Source organism: Diabrotica virgifera, chromosome 3 (assembly GCF_917563875.1).
Source record: "Diabrotica virgifera virgifera chromosome 3, PGI_DIABVI_V3a".
NCBI classification, from domain to species: Eukaryota; Metazoa; Arthropoda; class Insecta; order Coleoptera; family Chrysomelidae; genus Diabrotica; species Diabrotica virgifera.
The window spans coordinates 269,365,628-269,380,761 of NC_065445.1; the positions used below are offsets into that span (position 1 = coordinate 269,365,628).

Consider the following 15,134-nt stretch of genomic DNA (forward strand, 5'->3'; position numbering starts at 1 on the left):
AGTACTATACATACACAGGGTGTCCGAAAACTCTCCTGACAAACGAAGACTAAGGCCCGTATTTATAGTCGAGTCTCAAGACAGCGTCGATGCTCAAGACCGACCTTGAACCAACTTTGTGTTTTATAAACCGATCTCGAGACACGACGTTGTCTTGGGAAGTGTAAAATGACAGGCGAATCTCAAGTCATCGATCGACCTTCCTCAAGACCGCGATTCTAACCTAACTTTGTTTGTTATTGTTTGAATTTTGAATATTTTAAATTCAGTTCCAACATATATTTTTTGTTTTTCTAATTACAACAAAAATGTATGAAGAAGTAAAAGCATTTTTAGAGTTTATTGATAATATTGGAGAAGAAAATCGCCCGGGAAGTATACAAAAGCGATATATTCAAGATAAAAATATAATCTAAAATACAATGGAGTATTACAATATTGAAGTTCATCAGCGAATCAGCGCATTAACTTAAACAATAAAGGTTTTATGCTACTTATAGGAATATAACCAGTTTTTATGAGGACCCCGCTTTCCAAAAATGTACAGGTACTGTAAAGACATACAATATATTATGTTATTCAGGCTCTTATGTAAATGAATTTGTAGGTACTAGAAGAGAAATTATGTGTATTATTGTTCAACAACAAGGTTATCAAGTCATTCAATATTTGATCTAAGAGCATTAAGAGTGAAATTGTGAAATGGAAAGAAGTGAAATTCCAGGATTATTAATAGGAATAGATGACAGTAGTGGGTATGCATGCAGACACTATCTACTTACCCCAGTATTACACCCAGGTATTTATTGATAATTGCTAAATAAATAGTAGGTTATTTAATAGACATAAATATCTTTTTAGGTAATGATCAAGAAAATAAGATTTTTACCATAGTACTCATGTGAGAACAAGAAATGTAGAAAAGCTATTTGGAACCTGGAAAAGAGTTTCCTTGTCTTCAACAAGGTCTACAAACCAAATTATATACATGTCTTGCAATAATATGTGCTACAGCAGTACCTTACAATCTAGGTAAATAATGATCTGGTGGTAAATAGACATGTTAATGATGTGGAACAATTTCTAAATTTTTGGTGACATTTTTTTCAACAATATTTTGCATGAGAATACATTATTGAATACCTACTCTTATTGTGTTTGATTTTTTTGTCTATTATTTCTCAAAATATCATGATCATTGTTCGACAGCCCTTTTTGTTTGAGTTTTGGTCTCTTGAGGAATACAGCTCCATTCCAATCTATTTCAGGATTTGTTCTTGCAATTTTTTATTTTTAAAATATCAATGTCTTATTCTGTTTGTTCCTTATATCTAATCTATAGTCTTTCTCTCGTTATATGTCCAGCTGACATTTGTGTGTTTATTTTGGAAAGTATTTCATATGCTTCCATCCTTCCTCTTAGAACGTGGTCCTATTTTGATGAATGCATATGGATCGTGGTATGCCCTGTATAGTTCAAAATTATATTTCATATGCTTCTATCCTTCCTCTTAGAACGTGGTCCTATTTTGATGAATGTATATGGATCGTGGTATGCCCTGTATAGTTCAAAATTATATTTCATATGCTTCCATCTTTCCTCTTAGAACGTGGTCCTATTTTGATGAATGTATATGAATCATGGTATGCCCTGTATAGTTCAAAATTATATCTTCTCTGGTCTTCATATTTTAGATGCTATTTAGCCTGATTCTAGTGCTTTATCGTTGTTTCCAGTGCTTTATCAATTTATCATCATTTATTTTACCTACCTGTCTACTGCTACTCTACTATTGTACTTTCACCATATATTTTTGGAATATAAATATACCTTCTGTCTTTCTCTTGTTCAACTGGAATTTGTTTATTTATTCTGAGAATACATTATTGAATCTGTATTATGTTAGATATATTATTTTTTATTTTATTTCTTAATATGTATTTTTTATATTTTATTTTAAAATAAATGAGTATGAGTTTCCCTCTTCTTAAATAAGTATTTATTTGACAAACCTTTCCTTACCAAATATAAAATTAATTACACATCTGGACCTCAGAGGTAAACTACACTATGTCATTTCGAGCAACTGTGTTTAGCGTTTGTTTGCAACAAAGTTTAGAGCACTTAGGATGTTAATAAAAATCTGATGTATCCCATAATTAGTTAAAAGACAATATGACTATATTTTAATGATAATATATAACCAATGTGTATAATCCAACTAATAAAAAAACACCATGTCGACATAGTGTAGATTACCTCCGAGGTACAGGCGTGTAAACAGCACTCTAATAACCAGCAAAATAGCGCAAAAAATGGAAAACATATGTTGTGAAATAAAAAGAGATGTAAAATTATCTATAGAAACCTATAAATTTACATGACATAGTTTGTCACCTTTAGATGTGTGGGAGGAGTATGACAACTGTCGCAGAGGTCTAAAGGTGGGAAATTATGTAATGTAATGTAAATTTGTAGGTTGATAATTGTACACCTCTACTAGTTTCATCTCCTTTTATTTCACAACGTACTATATGTTTCCATCTTTTGTGTCATTTTGCCAGTTAATAGCACGCTCATCACTGTATACCATTATTTATGCAGATGACATAGTCCTCTTAACAAGAAAAAAAGCTGAAGTTGTTTAGAAACTTGAGAGGTGAAGCAAGAAAATTGCATGTCTATAAATGAAACAAAAATAAAATATTAAGTGTATTGAAATGTATGGAGAGATGAAGTAGAATAAATTTTTCACACTAAAAACAGGAACAAAGGCATACAAAATTGAAAATATCAACCAATTCAAGTATTTAGGAGTGGCAATAATTGATAAATGGGAAGAAGAAAAAGAAATAGAAAAGATACTACTAAGAGTAAGCTAGTAAGCAGATCGATGGTATATGATTGAAGTCAAAAACGTATGTAGGACAACTATAATGCAAAAATGTATTATGAAGCAGTTATTTAAGTGGCATTGTATGCTTGTGGCACTTGAAACAATTAATAAGAAAGATGAAATGAAAATAGACATAGTACTGGTAGGGGCTGGCAGTTCTGAGTTAGGACTGGCAAAAAATAATAGATATGGAAAGTCAGGTGGCTAGGTCAACATTACTTGAATGTAAGAGTGACATGTAACAGATTATTTTTGGAGGAAAAAAAAAGAGAAAGACCATGAAAAGAGTTGTTAGAAGCAGTAAGGAGATTTGGATGATATAGAAGTGTAGAATTGGAGGAGGAGCGTTAATGTCCAGTAGAAATGGATAGGCTATATTTACTTTTGTGCTGTTATTTGGGTAAGATTGTTAATATTTTATATCAATATTGTTGTTGCTTGATAAAAATTCTTCTAATAATTTAATTTTATCTGACTCATTCATATTGACAATTCAGACATATATTTATACATTTTGGAGTAGATGACTTTAAAGCAATATAGCCAATATTTATGAGTTGCGTTCCTGGGACGATTTTATTAAAATATAGTTAATTCGATTACATAAAATCAACTTTAACTCAATAATATCCGTCACAAAATTTATAGCATGTGACCTGTCTTTAAGAATTTAAACATTAAATAAATTTAATTTCAAACTTAAATTGCAGCTTATTCCCATGAAAATAGTAATTGCATTTTATATAAGTTCCACCTGTCATGGTTTCTTCTTTGTTTTAAGTCAGATGAAGAATATAAACATACAAGAAAGCTTACACCATTAATAAAAAGGCAGGTTAATACTAGGAAGTACCATAGTTTTATTTGCTTTCTCTCAGAAGAAATAAAGGATATCTCCAACGAAGAATAAAGTAATATCACAGTATTCTGTTATATACTGGGGTAATATCAAAGAATATATTTATACTTTCCTTTAATATGCAATCCTTTACCACAAAGAAAAGAAATCCTTTACCTCATAATGGAAAGAAATGAGAGGTCATTAACCTTTGAACAAATAGCATGTAAGATTTAGAAAAAATAAAAATGTAAACTATCCACTAATAAAATAAACTTTATTTAACTGAAAACATTTTAATAATCCATTTTCAAAAAACAAAATAAATATAAAAACATTTCAAAGATATTTAACTTGACGATTGACAGTTTTTAGTTGGTGTTCTATGTCAAAATTGCTTAAAATCCATAATTTTCCAGCCTCGAGATCAATCTTGGCCGAGATCAGCCGAAGACTCGTGACTCGTTTATAAAACAGAACGTGGTCTTGAGCTCGACGTTGCCGTAAGATCGTCTTGGCTGAGACCGGTCTCGAGATCAGTCTTGAGTACTGACTATAAATACGGGGCTAAAGATTTCACAAATAATTTTAAGACAATTTAATCCAATTCACCTAGTCCGAAAATGCTTCCTAAGGGAGCTAGAGGTCTTTAAAGATGGCGTCTTGTAATCAGTTTTTTTAGATACTTCCAGAACGCTTCTATTTAGAAAAACGAAAACTGACACGTCTATTTATCTTCCAAAGATAAATCGATTTAATCTATTGCAAATTTCTAGTACCGGTCATAGGCGTCCGTTTTGGATAGGGCAACGGTTATTTTATCACATAACACTTTTGTCTTTAATTTTTAGGTATTTTTGACACTGAATTATTAAATTATGAGGTACTCTAGTACTAAAAGTTACTCTTGCTTAAGTAGGTAAAATATACCGTTTTTTTTTTAATTTTTAAACTCTAAAACACGAAACATTTTTAAATCGATTTTTCTAGAAAACGGTACATCCTACCGACTTAAAGCAAGAGTACCTTTTAGTACTAGAATACCTCACAATTCAATAATCCAGTATGAAAAATGCTTAAAAGTTAAAAACAAAAAAGTTATGCGATAAAATAATTCCTGCCTTAGCCAAAACGGACGCCTATGACCAATAGTACAATACTAGAAACTTGCAATCAATGGAATCGATTTATATCTGGATGATAAATAGGCGTACCAGTTTTCGTTTCCCTTAGGAAGCATTTTCGGACTAGGCGAATTGGGTTAAATTGTCTTAAAATCATCTGAGGAATCTTTGATCTTCGTTTGTCAGGAAAGTTTATGGACACCTTGTATATTAAAGATTTCCAGAACTAATGTAAATCTATTATTTCAGTGACTGATCTGTATCCTAATCATACAGGACACTCCGCGTCCCCCAATTTGCCTATGTCAGACGTCAAATGGGAGCATTCAATTCCCCACAACCCATACACCCATCCGATCTACTCATCGTCAAATCTGATGCCGATATCCCAAGGGCTGACTCCTCCCATTAGTCTATCGTCTAATGTTCAACCAAGCACTTCTCCTAGCATGGCCACCAACACTCTCCAATCCTTGCCTCAACAGACTGAAATGGGAGATTACAAGGATGGAAACGACAATACCATTCATCATTCAACAAGCCCTTCTATTGGACAAAGCTATAGCAATATGAGTGCCTCTGCTACTGGAATTGTTACTATGCTAGGACCAACTAGTGGTAAGTTAGTTTTCTTTTAAATTAAGTTTCATGGTAAATTGTATACTAAATGAACTACTATTTAATTTCTCTTGACAATACACATCACCATCATCCATCCAGCTACGTCTAGTGTTGCAAAAAGTCACCATGTCTGTTCTAGCTGCCTGTTCTCGCCCTTTTCAAATCATCTTCTCACCATTTAGTTGATCTTCTTATGCTGCTTTTAGTAATTTTAGAACGCTATTACATTATCGTCCAACATTCAGATTCACTCTTGCCCATTGTTCTATTTTAGTTTGGCAATTCGTTCAAAGGTGCATATTTGCTCATATCTTTGACAGGTTTTCTCAACGTTGTTGATCTCAGATATCCTTATTATCTTTTAACAATAATTTTTTCAATAGAAAACAACGAAAAACTTTAGGGGCCTTTGCTCTTACTCTCTTACTCTACCTGGAGTGCGGCAGAGGCGTAACAGAGGCCCCCGCAGCATGAAGGTTGCGGGGGGGGGGCAATATGTCAAGGGCCCCATCTTGTCGTCTAATATATGTAAAAATATGTTATTGTTATATTATTTTACCCTACATACGCAACGTTTAGCAGTGTTGTATTGAAAATGAAATATAGATATGTAGGTATTAATAAAATTGTAGATATATTCGCTGATAGTAATGCACGAAGAAAATTGTTCATATCATAGAATAATACTAATGTAATAATGTAATCGTTTATTAATTTTTGTTCTAATTTATTCTATACCAATAAAGATGAAAAATGTAAGGTGTCATAAACAGTGCATGTTTTGGAGTGTAATTATTAGCGTCACGAAGAATTTCTTTGACAATTTGGATTTATGTTCTACTTACCCTCCACTTAAAGTTGGACTTCTGCCGTTTGCATTGCTTTTAATTGGGGGTGAAAGTCACCCCTTCTCGGGGGTGAAAAACATACGTTTAAAATAAGTCCGGAAATGGATCAGTTGACTAATTATAAGCAATTTTTGTTGTATAGAATTTTTTATCTAAGTCATTACTTTTCGAAATATTTGCGAGTGAAATTGCTTATTTATCAACGAAAAAAAACAGGCGGTTTTCAGGCGGTTTTTCGCAAATTACTCAAAAAATAAGTATTTTATCGCATTAAATATTATCGAAAAATTATATTTTTAGCAAAAATGTAGCTCATGAAAACTTGTCCTTATTCGTTCAATTGAAATAACCAAAAAATGAAGAACTTTTCGGGGAAAACTCATTAAAGCTTTTCTTAAATGTTTAAAAAGCTTAATTTTTATGTTTTGAAAATAAAGTTAACCCCTTTTTTTGGTAAAAAAATCATGAAAATCTCCCCTATTTTTAGCACCCCAAATAAAATTATGTTGACGCTTTACCATTTACTTTATATTATGTTTTGTTTATATGATCTGTAAATTTGACCGGTTCAAAGTTCTTATTTTTGAAATTTGGTTTTGTAGTAAACATTTTTTTTATTTAGGAAAAATGCCCTTTTTTCAAAATAACTTAAAAAGTATTAGTGATGCGCAAAATCTCAAACAGTAAAGAAATGTAGGTTTTGCTTTTATAAATATTTTGGTTTAATTTTGTTTTTCTGTAAGACCAAAAATTTGCCTACACTCGTAATTAGTGACTCGTTCAAGCCCTTTCAACTAGAACCCTTTCAAAAATAAGCACTTTGAACCGGAAAAACTTACAGGTCATATAAAAAAAAGTTAAGTAATTTGTAAAGCAGTAATGATTAGTTTCATTTGAGGTGCTCAATAGGGGGAGATTTTCAAGATTTTTTTTTTATAAAAAAAAAAAATGTGTGTGTACTTTGTACGCATGTAAGAAGTTATACTCCTATTATATAATTTCAACAAAATAAATAATATACTTAACAGGTTAGTTGTATTTTATTTTTTATTTAAGTATTAAAGTACCTTCCTTACCTACCACTTTCAAAAAATTTTTAACAAAACAATCAACAATTAAAAAAATATGATTCATCCGGGATTGGAACTCGGGACCTCTCGATCTCTAGTCCAATGCTCTACTAACCAAGCTATCGAGCCCCTTGTAAATAACATGTCAAAAACAAAAAAAATAAATGATATTGTGCCGATGTGCGATTTTACCCTGGGTAAAGTTTACCCAAACTGGGGTGACTTTCACCCCTTCTAGAGGGTGAAAAAACATACGTTCAAAATAAGTCTGAAAGTGGATAAACTGGCTAATTCTAAGCAACTTTTCTTTTAGAGTTTTTTCAGTAAATCCCTACTTTCCGAGTAGGTAATTTGCGAGTTACATTTTACAACAAACAAACCTGGTTTTTAAACGATTTTTCGCAAAAAAAAAGTGGAAAATGGTGTATGAAATCTGTAGACCTAGTATAAGTATCTAGAGTTGTAGCTAATGAAAAATAGGTTATTATTCGTCAAATTCCAAATCGAATAGTTCAACGTGAAATAACCAAAAAATGAAGCACTTTTCGGCAAAAACAAATCACAACGTTTTTAAAGTATTTAAAAAAACCTTTCTTTTTGCTTTTTTTGAAGTTATACTTCTTTAGGTGCGATTGAGATTGAGGGTGAATTTATATTGATCTGCGCGCATGCGCACACCGACCGTATGGTATTAGTCGTTATACGGGCTCTGATTGGGTGTTGAAATGATCTGTCAATAATAAATAATTGTTCAATATGAAGGTAAACAAATGTATAATATATTAGTTTTATTGTTGTGAGGACAGAAACAAAAAAGTTTATAATTGTAGTGACATTTAAATAGTTTTTAAAAGCAACAGGTACGTAATAATTGTAAATGTATCTACCTACCTATTTGAACCTACCAAAATACATAGTATGTAATACTTTTATTTACATAATTTGATTACCATCAAAATTTCTATCAATATTCACCTAATATATTGTTTTCTTACTCTATGTTTTGTTGTATTTTTTCAATTCTAAATCATTTCAATTCAAAATCAAAATAATTTAATTTAATTCAAAAATGTCAAAAGGCTTAATCCGTTTAGTAAATCGATCTTCGCACATAATGACACATTGCCTCCGTGGCGAAGCGTTTAAGGCGAATGAACCCCAATATACCAACCGCGCTGATAGCTGGTTCGCATCCCAATAAAAACTTTTATTTTTTTATTTTTTTTATACATTTTATGATTGTAAGTATATTTATTATATAATTTTATTTTCAGAAAATACGTATTTAGTTAAAAAAATTTCCGACAATTAATGTTCAGAAATCATTTGTGGCATTTTTAATGTGTTTGTGTGTGTTTTATTCTTTTATTATTTTAATTTTTGGCACTGTTTTAATAAAACTGTTTGAGAAGTAGTAAGTATAAATTAGTTTAATATTTAAATAAAATATAAATAAAAAGTATATTAATTTCGTTTAAATCATATAATAGAAGTATAACTTCTTACGTGCGTACAAAGTACACACACATTCTTTTTTTATTTTCTAGCATCAAAAGTAAGTTACGCTCAAAATAAAGTTGGTCACCTTTTTTTTTGTAAAAAAATTTGTAAAAATCATCTCTTATTAGCATCCCAAATGAAATTAATCATTACCGCTTCACAAGTTACTTTAGTTATGTATTGTGTAAGTTTCATCGGTTCAAAGTGCTTATTTTTGAAAAAATTTGGTTTTGTAATTTTTTTTTATTTTGAGAAAAAAATTCCTTTTTTTCGAAAATAACTTAAAAATTATTAGTGATACCAAAAATCTCAAAGAGTAAAAAAATATAGCTTTCCTGATTTTGGATTTTTTTGCAAAAATTAGTTAAGATTTATGGCTGTTCAAAATTTTGCATACACGCGTGATTAGTGACTCGTTCAAACTCTTTTAATTACAGCCTTTTCAAAAATAAACACTTTGAACCGATGAAACTTACAGATCATATAAATAGTCCAGAAAGCCACTGCGCATCCGCTAGGAAAAATATTCTAATTCGGATTTTTTGCACAATCTTACTCAAAAAGGACTCCTTTTAACAAATTTGCATGTTGCCAGGACCAAAAGGTGGTCAAAAATTTTTTAAACGTTTTTTTTTTTGTTTTTTTCCTAAAATTATTTTTTTTGCATGGAAAAAAGTTTTTTTAGGTTTTTTGAATCATTCCAAACAGAAAAGGTCTTTGGTGACTTTTCTCTAAAAATGATAGTTTTTGACATATAAGCGATTAAAAATTGAAAAATTGCGAAATCGTCCATTTTTAACCCTCAAAAACTATGTGAAAAACTGAAAATTTGAATGTTGTCAAGGTAGGTAGATATTCTTTAAACATCGATTGATGAAATCCCGAAGAGTTTTTTGCAATACAATATTCAAAAGTCCTTTGTTTTTAATTGCTAATCAAGCGTGAGCGACACTATTTTCCACCGACAGTATGGTGCAAATGAAAGGACTAAATTCGTTATTTCGTAAACCGGCGACTTTAAGGAAAAATCCCGAAACAGGTCGATTTTTATTTTTAAGTTGTGATATTGTGGCATATATGGTATACTAGTGACGTTATCCATCTGGACGTGATGACGTAATCAATGATTTTTTTAAATGAGAATAGGGGTCGTGTGCTAGCTCATTTGAAAGGTTCTTAATTTTCTATTCAGTAATGTAAACATTTACATAATTATTTATACAGGGTGTCCTTCTACTCCTTTTTTTGTCAAATAATTTAATTTAATAAAATTTTTTCGGACACCCTGTATAAATAATTATGTAAATGTTTATATTACTGAATAGAGAATTGAAGAACCTTTCAAATTACCTAGCACACGACCCCTATTCTCATTTAAAAAAATCATCGATTACGTCATCACGTCCAGATGGATGACGTCACTAGTATACCATATATTCCACAATATCATAACTTAAAAATAAAAATCGACCTGTTTCGGGATTTTTTCTTAAAGTCGCCGGTTTACGAAATAACAAATTTATTCCCTTCATTTGCACCATACTGTCAGTGGAAAATAGTGTTGCGCACGCTTGATTAGCAATTAAAAAACAAAGGACTTGTGAATATTGTATTGCAAAAAACTCTTCGGGATTTCATCAATCGATGTTTAAAGAATATCTACCTACCTTGGCAACATTCAAATTTTCAGTTTTTCACATAGTTTTTGAGGGTTAAAAATGGCCGATTTCGCAATTTTTCAATTTTTAATCGCTTATTTGTCAAAAACTTTCATTTTTAGAGAAAAGTCACTAAAGACATTTTCTGTTTGGAACGATCCAAAAAACCTAAAAAAACTTTCTTCCATGCAAAAAAAAATAATTTTAGGAAAAAAACAAAAAAAAAACGTTTAAAAAATTTTTGACCACCTTTTGGTCCTGGCAACATGCAAATTTGTTAAAAGGAGTCCTTTTTGAGTAAGATTGGGCAAAAAATCCGAATTAGAATATTTTTCCTAGCGGATGCGCCGTGGCTTTCTGGACTAAAACAATACATAAGTAAAGTAACTTGTGAAGCAGTAACGATTTATTTTATTTGAGATGCTTTAGGCGGCGATTTTCACGATTTTTTTTACCAGAAAATAAAAGGGACCAACATTATTTTGAGCGTAACTTACTTTTGATATTAGAAACTTTTTTAAAAAACAAAAATAAAGCTCTTTTAAAAACTTTAAAAAAGTTGTAATGAGTAATTTGACGAATAAGAACCTACTTTTCATTAATTACACTTCTGCTTTTTCTGGGTCTACAGACTTCACATATAGTGATAGATAGATAGATACACCGTTTCACGGTAGATACTTACCGTTTACATAGGTAGATACACCGTTTTTTCACTTTTTTATAAATTAGATATTTTTTTGCTAAGAATATTCTTTTCCTTTTCTATAAAGTACTTACTTTTTGGGTTATTTGCGAAAAACCGTCTAAAAACGTGTTTTTTATTAAAAAATGAACATACCTACATTAGATTTAGGACAAGGACACACCAGGCGGCGCACGTCGATTCGACGTCGAGGCAGCGTAAAACACATGGCGCGGTGTAACAGCGGCAGCTATGCTGCGATTTAAAGTATTTGTATTTCGTTGTTGCCAAATTTAGTCGCGTGTTGGCTGCTGTACGACACGATGTCTGAAAGTTATAACGATTTGTCTTTTGTAATAAATACAAGTTTATTTTATCTTAGATTAAAGAAAAAAAGAAACGCAGATATTGGATACATCCTATTATAAAGGGACGAAAGTATAAGGGATTTTTTACACATTATATAATGAAATTAATATAATAAAGGCCCAGAGAAGTTTTTTAATTTTACAAGAATGTCTAAAAAATCTTTTCAGGAGTTATTAGTAAGTATAAAGAGTAATGTTCAAGAAATAACACCGTTATGGTTATGAGGGAAAGCATATCACATAGGTTTGTTTATAACGCTAAGAGGCTGTCAACCCATTAATTGGGAAATAGTGATGTTTCACAAATTAATATTAAAAAAAATTATTCAAAATAAAGTCAAAGTACGTATCGAGAAAGACGAAAACCAGAATATACAAAACCGTAATAAGAGCAACAGTCACCTACGGATGTGAGACATGGGTGCTAAATAAAACAAAAGAAGAAATGATAGAGAGTTGAGAACGGAACGTAGTTAGAGCTATTTTCAAGGGAAAGAAGAAAGAATACAGATACAGAAGACGGCTGGCATAGAAGCACCAATCAAGAATTAAGTATGCTTTACAAGGGACCAAGTATAATAAGATACACAAAGTCATCAAGAATCAGGTGGGCAGGTCATGTCGAGGGGATGGATAAGGAAAAAATGTCAAAGATGGTACTGCTAAGAAGACCAGTTAGGGACTAAAGGACGAGGTAGACCAAGAAAAAGACTGCAAGAAAGTTTCAGGAATATAATAGTATCAATGGAAAGTATACACTGGAAAGAGAAGGCGAAAAATAGGAGAATCATAGTTCAGCAATGTTTACATAATATACATCAAATAAAAGTATATAATAAGTTAGTAGTATAAACTGTATTATGTAAAATTGTAAATAAAAGGCCTGTAGAGCATAATAAATAAGGTAAAATAACTGCGTTTATTATCTTTATTTTTATGGAGTCAATAATTTTATTTTTATTAAAGTCGATCCTTCTGACAAATAACTCAAGTCAAGTCAAACTGGTCAACGGTTACAGATTTGATAATTCTCTTTGACTGTTTGTGAAATTAGTTTCAAAGAGCTTGAAAAATAATTTATTTAGTAGATTACTTTTTTTCCTGATAAAAATTTACCTAATTAAGTCGCTCTTTAAGCTATAAGATAAAAAAAATAAAAATACGATGAGTCCCATATAAAAATAATTTGATATGGGAGTAAAGAATTCAAGTAAAAATATGGTTCGAGTCTGTAATTTCCATCATTAAACAAGATTTGGCAACACCCACAACAAGAAACGCCAAAGAACCGCTCAATCGTCTGTGATGCACCACGATACCTACACTCATTTATGATATGCCGTCGAAGTCATAAAACCGATTGGCGGTGGATGGGTCCCAGGATATGTCGATAGAAAGTCGCTGCATAGAAAATGTTAAGAGCGTCTGGTGTGTGTCACAGCATCAAAATATAGTAAGGGATGCGTCGCTATCGACATCTCAGCGGGGGTTCAGTCGACGTACGCCGCCCCGTCTGTGTTACCTCTTAGGGCCGGTTGTTCGAACGCTAATCAACATTGATCACTATCAAATACTTAATTACTGTCACAACTGTCAATGTCAACTTTGGTTGGGTTGCCGAAAACATAATTATTGATGACAATTATGAAATTAGTTAATCAATTATGTTAATAATTGTTATGTTAATTGACTAACTGTAACTAATCTCATAATTATAATTAACTATGTTTTCAGCAACCCAACCAAAGTTGACATTGACAGTTGTGACAGTAATTAAATATTTGATAGTGATCAATGTTGATTAGCGTCGAACAACCGGTCCATATACTCGCAAATAACTCGAAAAGTATTGACTAGGTGACAAAATTCTATAGAACAAAAGTTGCTTAAAATTAGTCAGTTTACCCAATTCCGGACGTTTATTTTTAACGTATATTTTTTCACCCACGAGAAGGGGTGGAAACTCAGGGCACAATCGCACATCGGCACAATATCACTTCTTTTCTTTGACATGTCCTCATTTGACATGTCCTTTGACATGTTCTCTATGTCTGTGCCAGATTTCATGTCAATCCAAGCGGCTGTTTAAAATTTGGAGGTTTTGCAATATCTTACCCTGAGTGTGAGTGAATGGACTAAATGGTTTTTCTTCTAAGAAATAGTGGCTGTGATTAAATTGCCAAAATACGAGGAGTGGACGCGAATAAATTGCACACAATTAACTAACATGCTTTTAACTAAAAAAAAAAATCAAAAACAATTTGTTATCTAAATAATGGTGAATTCACCAGCTTCAGTATAAAAAAATTTGATCCTTCGCCAGAATCTAAACTTTGGTATTTTCATAATGAAAAAAGGTGAGGTTTAGTGTTTAGTTCAGTTATTATTGAATCAACATAACATAATGATTATTGTGTAACACAAAAGTCTAATAAAACTAAAATATAATGAGGTTAAAAACATAAAATCAAGCGGCGAGTTGAACTCTTTTCTTTATAAATTGGGACTAGCATCAAAAACAAAAGATATGCAAGGATCAACAAATCCTTGGAAACGATATAAAATATTTTTTTTATTAACCCCACATTTATTACAATCTAACAAAACCCAAATACCTCTGGTAGCAGAAGAAGCCAATGGAAAGGAAAATGATCAAATGAATTATATTTAAAAACAAAAAATTCAATTTGTGGACAACGAAGATAGAAAACCAAATCCAAGAAAAAAACATAGCAAAAGTGACTGACAAATCAGAAAAAAACAATTTTGGCATAAATGAAAAGATGTATGATGGCTTAATGGAAAGCTCAAAAGCAAGGAAGGCATGAAAAACTTGAAGAAAATTTCCAGTGAATGCGCATGAAAGGATAAAGATATAATCAAAACCGATATCTGTACATTCCTCCAACTTACGAAATAAGAAGCACAAAATCACAAGTTGCAAATATCTATATCTAAAAACGAAATAAGAAATGCGCAAAAAGGATGAAAAATAACAGAGAAACTGGCCATAGCGACATAGATACCTATGTATAAAACTGCTAAAATACGCTTATTTCTATCCTATCTAACTATCAAATTATTCCTACTAATGTCTTGTTTTTGAATTAAAGTCACATATTACAATATTTTTGCATCGATTTTCAACTTTTAGGGGAATTCTTCTTTTTCATCTTATACCTACACCCTACACAATCATCATTAACCCCCTTTACCTACTCTTATTGCAGTTATTATATGCCCTTTGATTACATAGTCAATCATTATTGTTTTGTTAATCTTCCCAAGTAATTTTGATATTTTTTTTGTAAGGGCTTTATTTAAACTACAAAAACTACATTTTCAAGTTATCTCGTTTAAATATTGGTTAGATAACATAATTTAGGCCAACACCAAATGATCCAATAGTAGGACAACGGCACTCAATGAAGCAGGGGATTTCCCAAAAAATAAATGTAAAAACTTAAACAAAAACATTATACAATGTCTGCGTTACGTCCGTCATCAATGGCCAGCAGCTGACAA

The 15,134-nt window shown here is 31.4% G+C and overlaps 1 protein-coding gene and 1 long non-coding RNA gene across 2 annotated transcripts in view; both read left to right on the forward strand.

The window, feature by feature from the left end:
* Positions 1-15,134, forward strand: part of LOC114328271 (protein gooseberry-like) — a 118,135-nt gene that overhangs the window by 100,622 nt on the left and 2,379 nt on the right. The window contains exon 6 of the mRNA XM_050647381.1: positions 5,109-5,477. Coding sequence (XP_050503338.1) covers positions 5,109-5,477 — 369 coding nt within the window. The remainder of the gene's footprint in view (positions 1-5,108; positions 5,478-15,134) is intronic.
* On the forward strand, positions 56-1,996 carry LOC114328278 (uncharacterized). The gene is made up of 3 exons (XR_003652144.2): positions 56-547; positions 608-799; positions 862-1,996. It is a non-coding gene; the product is annotated as an uncharacterized LOC114328278 (long non-coding RNA).